Raw genomic sequence first — 8,783 nt, forward strand, 5'->3', positions numbered from 1 at the left:
AGCGGTACATTAAGAATGTTCCGTGACTAATAAGACGTCTGTAATCTGGTGTGAATGTCACAGCGTCCTGTGTGTGTGTGTGTGTGTGTGTGTGTGTGTGTGTGTGTGTGTGTGTGTGTGTGTGTGTGTGTGTGTGTGTGTGTGTGTGTGCGTGTGTGTGTGTGGCGCCACAAAGGAGTGCGGCATCAGTAGATTTAGATCCACTTCTCTGTCTGTTAATGAAGCTTAGAAGGACCGGCAGCTCCACTGCATTTAAACTACCACTGTGTCCCTGTCATCAGGGACATGTCCCCCCCAGATTCATAGTGACCCTGATCCGTCCCCACCACTATCCCTACCCAAGGCGACAATCATCAGTTAATAACTCTGCACAGCTGATTAGTCGATGTTAGCGTCCCCCCCAGTTCAAAATTCCCATCTGCACCGCTGCCTGACATGCTACAATTTAAAAGCTTATCTACAACTGACAGCGTGTACATAAATCTGATCAACTGACAACTTAGAAATAAATCTGATCAACTGACACCATGGACATACATCTGATCAACTGACACTAATCAAGGTGAAGCAATGGTGTCTCAATGCATAAAGGAAACGTCTTCCTGAGACCTATATGACCTGAAGGTCCAATCAGAAGAAAACGCTTCCATTCGGTGCCTTAATGGTGGCAGGAAGATGAGCCGAATCCCAAACTCTGATCTGGAAAATTCTGTCGATGTGTTTCATGTTTTGCCTTAAGGAGAACCTACTGTGAACGCTACAGTTGGCCATTGGGTTCACTTGGACAGACAGACTTTTTACTATATACTCACCCGGGAGTACGCGTGCGTTATCCGTACAATTTAGATTTACATCCCTCTGTTACGTTGTCAAGCTATTTAAAATGTAAAATAGGTACTGTAGGTATAAGGTATTAGGGATGTGTCTCAGTCAACACAATAATCTGTGAAAAACAGAAATATAGGAATATACTGTATTTCCTTTTAGTATGTCAAATTTACATGTTAACATGGTGTGTCTTCTTCTTCTTCTTCTTCTGTAAAAGCACATGTATTGTAGTTCCATTGGCCTTGGTCCTTGCCACCCTCCATTAGACTTAAGAGGCAGCGAGTCTGGGCTCCTATTAGACTAAAGAGGCAGTGAGTCTGGGCTCCTAAAGAGGCAGTGAGTCTGGCCTCCTAAAGAGGCAGTGAGTCTGGGCTCCTATTAGACTAAAGAGGCAGTGAGTCTGGGCTCCTATTAGACTAAAGAGGCAGTGAGTCTGGGCTCCTATTAGACTAAAGAGGCAGTGAGTCTGGGCTCCTATTAGACTAAAGAGGCAGTGAGTCTGGCCTCCTAAAGAGGCAGTGAGTCTGGGCTCCCAAAGAGGCAGTGAGTCTGGCCTCCTAAAGAGGCAGTGAGTCTGGCCTCCACACACAGAGACTCAAGAGGGTCTTCTTTTACTGGCCTTAATAGATGCCTCCATCCTCATCATTGCTGTAGATATAATCTAATCTGTATAATTAATTAATTATCACCTAAATATTATGGATGATTAAAAATACCATAACTAATAGTGTAATATCTCAAGCTGACGCGTTTAATAGTCAACATTGTCCCAGCCTCTCTTATCACCGGCAGACACCCGGTCGGAGTATTGATCTATGGCCATTTGAAGCATCATCTGCGTCTGTTTCTGCGGGGGGAAATTGTCAGCTTTTACCACTCTCAGGCTCATTTCAAGTCATTCAATTGCTGCCGCCCGCCCAAGCCCCCCGCCCCCTGCCCCCCCTCCTTCTCTTTTCCTAAATCCTTAACCACAAAACATTCTGTCTCAAGCACACATGCACATTAATGTGTGTGTGTGTGTGTGTGTCATATTTAGTGGATCCTCTTGACACGACTTGATATGACTTGAGATGCTCTGATGATCTTTAAGTTTCATGTGTAGTTATATTTACATATATAATTAGACCAATGTATAAAATTAAAGACTGATGTATAGAATTAGACCAATCTATAGAATTAGACCAATGCAATCATACCATTTACCACATGTGGTTGCAAGTATGATTTACAAGCAAAATCATAGATTAAATATAAAGGCTGCCTGTTTAATCCAACATTGCCAAGCCTGTAGTGTAATGAAATTAGTGAAATATCAGCAAAGAACACTTTCAAAAAAATGCAATCCCATTCTGACACGTTGCTATCAGACTGACATGAGATAGATACCTCAAGTTCAGTGTTGGTAAATAACCCAGCCGCGCCAAGGTCTAACTCATGGAGACAGAAACGCCGTCCGAGGTCTAACTCACAGAGAGAGAGACAGCCGCTCCGAGGTCTAACTCACGGAGAGAGAGACAGCCGCTCCGAGGTCTAACTCACGGAGAGAGAGACAGCCGCTCCGAGGTCTAACTCACGGAGAGAGAGAGACAGCAGCTCCGAGGTCTAACTCACGGAGAGAGAGACAGCCGCTCGGGCTGTTAGAGAAAGGGAGGGCTGAACGAGACTATTTAAATGCAAATTGTAGGGCATTATGTGAATAAATTGGGATATCAGACTGAGAAGGGAAATTATAATATCACTAGGCCTACTACCTCTCAATCTGTTGACTGGCCTTTGGAACCTAAAGTATTTTATTAGTTGATTAGGTTGCACCCAACAGAGAGGGCGTACAAAAATAAAAATAAGATGAGACAAATGAAGTGAAAGTGGTGATGCCTTTTTGATTCAGATACACCATGGCTGCATTTTAAATGAGGTAAAGTGCATTGCAAATAATAAGACCAAATCTTGTACATAGTCGTAATGTGATGGGACCAGAGCATGGGTCAATTGATTTAAGTAGTTGTGGCACACTATCATTGTAGACACACACACACACACACACACACACACACACACACACTGCAAGCCTTAGTGCTCAATTAGATGTATTGCTCAGATCTGATTTTTTTTTGTTTAGCAGGTTGCATTATTTTTCAAATGTTGCCAATGTAAGATTCCAGTGTGAAATGGTCCCAGTCCTGAACTGACCTACCCATGCAACAGAACAGTAACAAAGACGTTGCACGCTGTCTACAGAAGCATTTCGGCCTCTGAAGTCCGAGTTTACAGTTTCATTTCAGCCACTGAAGTCAGAGATTACAGTTTCATTTACACGCTGATGTGCAGTGGAAGAAGATTGGTGAGCAGATAATTATGAGGAAGAGGAGAAGCGGAGCAACATTTTTAATTTTGGCTTTTTGTGGAGCAATGGGTGCTCCTTCTGTACGGAGGTGTGTAGGCTACGTGTGTGTGTGTGTGTGTGTGTGTGTGTGTGTGTAACCAAGTGACTCCCGCCGGTGCAGAATGGTGACCAATATGGATCTAGAGTGACGTAGAAATCGCTTGAATCCTAATGTGACTGTTCAGACTGAGGTCCATTTGCAAAACATCAGACCTGGTCCTGATTCAGGAGCACATATGTAAAAGGCCCGAATTGGAAATGAAAAGTTCAGATTCCCTGTGATTTGTGCAGTTCATACTGTTATGACAAACATTATCTGCCATATCGCTAAGTCAAATAACATTATTACAGTAAGAACGATTTTTACACATAAATAGTACAAAAAGGCCATTGCTGTAAGTCAAATAACATAATTGCAGTGAGAACTATTTTACACTTTTGACATCAGGTTTGCCTTGACGCAAATTTTGAGAATGTTCTACTGTGCTTCTCTAATGCCTTCACTCCGATCTACATAATAATACCGTGAGAAATTACTAAATACCTTTAGGGAATACCTGTGCCACCATTGAAGGGATACTGATATAATCTTAATTCAAAATTGGCCACCTGTTTGTTTCATTAACATCATTAAGCGAAAAAGGAGCATCTCAACTACTCATTCAGATGCATGACATGCTAAAATAATCTTGTTTATGCCAATGAAAATTACACTCAGTTGTTTTTCCCTTTATTTATGGGCATCTTTAGATTTCTAGGCCTGCTCTTCGAGAGATCATAATGAACTAGCCTGTGTGCCCCCCTAGAGTAATCTTAATCAGGGGCTGTTTGGTCCTATTCCACGATATCTTTCGTCAAGTCCTCGACCTCCTGCTGGGTTTACAGCGCGACTCTGCATTAAACCGAATTTTAGGCTGAACCCGAGTTAATCGCTTTCATGGGAATAATCATTGCCTTTCTAAATAAATATGCCACGATCTGATCAAAGTCTAATTTTAAATCTATTATGTTCTTGGCTTAATAATGATATCCCAGATTAGTAGCCTAATCAATATTTCACTGGAAAGGCAATTATTGTATATCGAGTTTTTGAACTGAGTTAAGTGAAACGTAGTTTCCATTTAGAGAAAACGTTTATCTCTAAACCACATTTAATCAAGCAAACGGTAAGATTTATGTCAGATATTGAGACACCATTTGCCAGACAACTATGAAGACCCAAATCACCCAATTATAACTGCAATGAAAATAGTCGTTAAATAATGCAGGCCATTTTAACGCGTTTTACCTGCCTGAATATGTATATTGTAAAGGGCACCTCCGTTTTATCGACTTCCTGGGACCAACGCCTTTAATTGCTCTATCTTCTCGTGAATATATCATGAAACAATCATTATCATAAGCTCGTCCGCGATCTGGAGATGAAGGAGGCAGAAAAATAAGCCTATTTAGAGGCTTTCCAGTCGACTGGACTTGCGTCGGCTGTGAACTGACAGCTTAGTATATCACGGGCCACATCATCGCTCACTCCCGGCTCGATGCTGTTGCCTCTCACGCCCGCAGATGGAGATAATAGGCTATTAAAGGCATGGGATTAATTTGTAGCCAATTACAATCCACGGTGGAATATGAATACATAAGTAAGGCGTTGCTTATGTCTAAGTTTTGCCGACGGGATAGAAGGACACAGGAGAGCAAGGGGAGGGGTGGAACACGGATAGAGCAAGTGAGCGCATGTGTGTCATGCACGTTGGAGGTCTTGGGGTGATGGTTAAACCCCAAAAAGGATTTGAGCAAAGACGATCAACATCCAGCAGTGTGCCATCAACTCTCAGTGTTGGCTCAGAGAAGGAGGAGGAGGTCACTGAACGTTTTTGACATTTCGGGACATTTTGACATTTGTATGTATTCAAGTAGCCTAAACACACTAGCGAGTCGGGTATCGTTGCTGTGCAAAGACGCAGGACAGTGGCGAAGCGGGAGTGTTTTTATCACTAGAAATTATGAACAGAGACAAGACTCCGGTTGGTGATACAGCAATCGCTCCACTCGCGCCCGGCGCACTCACACAGGCAGCGGTTATTGTGGTGGTTTCACCGGAGAGCATGGACAACAACAACAGCCCGAAGCGAGTCTCTGCAAGCGACCTCGACAGAGAGGTGCTACACGGTGGGACAGGAGACGGTCCACTGCGACAGGACCCTGCACCAGCCGTAGCGCCAACCTGCCATCGGACCACTCCATTTTCAGTGCTGGACATTTTGGACCCGAATAAGTTTACGAGTAAAAAACAACCAAGAACAGTCATCGACTTCACCTTAGGGACAGAGAACCGAGGAGAGGAGGAGTCCTCCCATGGATCCGAGCAGAAAACATACACAGCAGACTATGATACTTGTAAAAAATCATCATTATCAAGTGAGTACTTTCATACTTTCATACTTTCATAGGTTAGCAACACTTAAGTATACAGTCATCGCACAGCCAGAAAACCAAACTAGGGGACGAATTATTTCATTGAATTATGAATTCAAGCATTTGACCATGGACACTAACGTTATGGATAATGCTCAGCATTAAAGATAGCACAGCCTAAATTGTCATAATGTAATGCCAAGTATATTTTCAAGAATTAGATAGGCCTAATAGCTTATTTCCAATGGCAATGCACTGTGTATTCGTAAGACTAATATGCAATTATAATATAGGCCTACTAATATAATAATATACTAATATAATATGCATTCCCTGAAGAGACTGTCTTGGTCAAAATGTTTACCAACATTAACCCAAATTGACACTTCCCTGCTGATAAGTAGACGGCAACATGACGTTATTTTCCCCTGCAAATATGCGGCCTTTGCAACTTAAAAAAAGTTTCCATCGACTTCAGATGATCATGCAACCTGTACAATGTTGCATAACAGAACGCCGTTACAGAAGACTTGAAGTAAACGGAATGCAGCCTTCCTTAAACCTGCATAACTTACTCTGAAAGGAAAACAGCGTTACACAGCGTTTAGAGAACACAGTCAATCAATCAATAACTACCTCTTAGTATAGTAGGTTTTAACGCACAATTATCCGATTTTTCACTGTATAATTTAGATGTTGCAGGGAACGTACGCGCTTGATAGAGATATGTTCATTTCAATAATGAGGTATCGACCTGTCCAGCCATGCTCGGGGATCAGGAGTCCTTTCCAGCGTGTCTTTAACACAAAGTTGTTGGCACTTCACTTTTCTTACAAGATAGAGAATATTTGTTTGAAACATTTTCTTTCTGTCAAAATAGGCTAGCCTACGCAAACGAAGTTAAACAATATCTGCCTTATAAAAAGCAACACGGATTCACAACACGTTTCCATATTTTATATATATAGATAGATAGATAGATAGATAGATAGATAGATAGAAAGATAGATAGATAGATAGATAGATAGATAGATAGATAGATAGATAGCTGGATAGATAGAAAGACTAGCCTGCTTTATTTACCCCCAAAGAAAATGTTCAGTGTTACAGCAGCAATTAATGTAAATGACAGAAAACGTAGATAGACCTATAACTTACAAAAGCACACACAATAAGGTAGGGAAAAAGACAGAACACATAATTAGGCTACTATATAGTTTACTAAATACTACTACTATTCTGGATAACATATAGGCCTATACAATACAAATATAATTTTGCTTCAAGGCAAGATATTGCTATTAATGTGAAAATTAAATTCAATGTAAAATGTTCATTTCCACTCAGAGGAGGAGTGTCCTCCCTCGGCCCAGAGAGGGCTAGGGAGGTGGGCAGGTGTGAGGAGGTTTGACCAGGAGTCACTGTAGAGGGCTAGGGAGGTAGATGGCGTGAGGAGGTTTGACCAGGAGTCATAGATGGCTAGGGAGGCCTGTAGGTGTGAGGAGGTTTGACCAGGTTTGTCTAATATCTTAACTGAATCTGTCACACTGCTGTTATTCTAAAACAGCGCGCTGGCGTGTGACATCAGTTCTTAGCCCAAAACGTTTACACGTTTACACATTTGCAATAGTTCCATTTTTCATTTTTATATAATAAGATTAGCCTGGGAATGGAATTTATTATTTTGAACACTTGGCCCACATTGCATTTTGCACTTTGTGCTCCGTTAAAATATATGGTTCATATTGACATGCGCAGTAAAATAGGCTTATCATCCAATATATTTGGCAGTTTCATTTAGATTTGAATATTATTAGGCTATTTGTATTGATTGTCACGGCTGTTTGTTGAAGTAGGCTATATTAGAAATTGAAATCAGAATCAGAAACAGATAGTCAACCGTTTGGAATTTCTGGACGGATCCGATTTTCGATTTTTGATTTTTGCTTAAATTTACAGTAGCCTATTTGTGTGTGTGTCGCATAATGAAATTAAATCTAAAAAGGTAATTTAGGCCCCCCTAGTTGCTGTACGGCTACGTTAAACTTTAAAGGGCCCTACAAAGGCCAATTGATACTTTCAGCAAATCATTATTCTAAGTGATTTTGTTACATTTTTCTACAGAAGATGGCTATGTGTACAGATCTGAAGAGTGTGAACACGACTTCATCCAGGGGAACCACATGGACAGTGAGATCCAGGACGAGCTGTGTAGCGACGAGAGCAACAGCGAGCTCATGGGCACCGCAGACGGAGGGTTAGATTCCCATGACAACGCGAGAGAACGAACTCCGAGTCCTGCGTGCGCACAATCTCAGCAGTCGTCATCCAACGGTCAGAACAACCAGGTAAAGGCTAAGAGAAAGCGCTCCGGGTCAGACTCCAAGTCGGGCAAGCCTCGGAGGGCTCGTACAGCATTTACCTATGAACAACTTGTTGCTCTTGAGAACAAATTCAAGTCTACCAGGTACCTCTCCGTCTGTGAACGACTCAATTTGGCGCTGTCGCTCAGCTTGACAGAGACACAGGTGAAAATCTGGTTTCAGAACCGGCGTACCAAGTGGAAAAAACAGAATCCTGGTGCAGATACAAGTGCCCCAACTGGCGGTGGCACGAACGGCCAAGGCCACGGAATGGGGGGGCTCAGCCCTTTGAGTCCATCACCCCCCATGGGCGGACACCTGTCTATGCACAGCTACCCAGGCCATGCGCCAGGGGGACTTGTCTGTACCGCTCAATTACCGTTTCTGCAGAGTCACGCGGTACTCTCACCTTTCATGTTGGGCTCGCAGACATATGGAGCGCCCACATTTTACACTTCGCACTTGTGAAACCCAATCAAAACAACTTGCAAAAGACTGATGTAAATATGGAAATACACGCTTTTTTACCTGTTCCCATGAAGTCATGTGTCGAATCACTTTGTAAAAGGTATAATATTTTAATAATATTTTAAAAATTTCTAAGGATCTTGAGAGAATGTCAATTGCAAATTTAGCTTGCGTTCAGGGATATTAAGAAACCCTTTTAATGCACTTAGAAACTTTCTTTATTGTCTTGACGGAAAATATTTTTTCTTTGCTCAAAGTTGTAGCCTAAACTCTGCCTGGATTTTTCTTTTGAAGTTGTATTTAATAGAATTTTCTTCTTTGATAAA

General features: G+C 41.9%; 1 protein-coding gene across 1 annotated transcript; it reads left to right on the plus strand.

Moving 5' to 3' along the window:
- Positions 1-5,114: 5,114 nt before the first annotated feature.
- nkx1.2lb (NK1 transcription factor related 2-like,b) lies at positions 5,115-8,457 on the plus strand (the record flags this gene model as incomplete). Its single annotated transcript, XM_080840192.1, is given in 3 exon segments — positions 5,115-5,165; positions 5,167-5,629; positions 7,751-8,457. Coding segments are annotated over 3 exon segments (1,221 nt in total).
- Between the last annotated feature and the right edge of the window lie 326 nt (positions 8,458-8,783).

Source organism: Sprattus sprattus (genome assembly GCF_963457725.1).
Source record: "Sprattus sprattus genome assembly, chromosome: 6".
Classification (NCBI taxonomy): domain Eukaryota; kingdom Metazoa; phylum Chordata; class Actinopteri; order Clupeiformes; family Clupeidae; genus Sprattus; species Sprattus sprattus.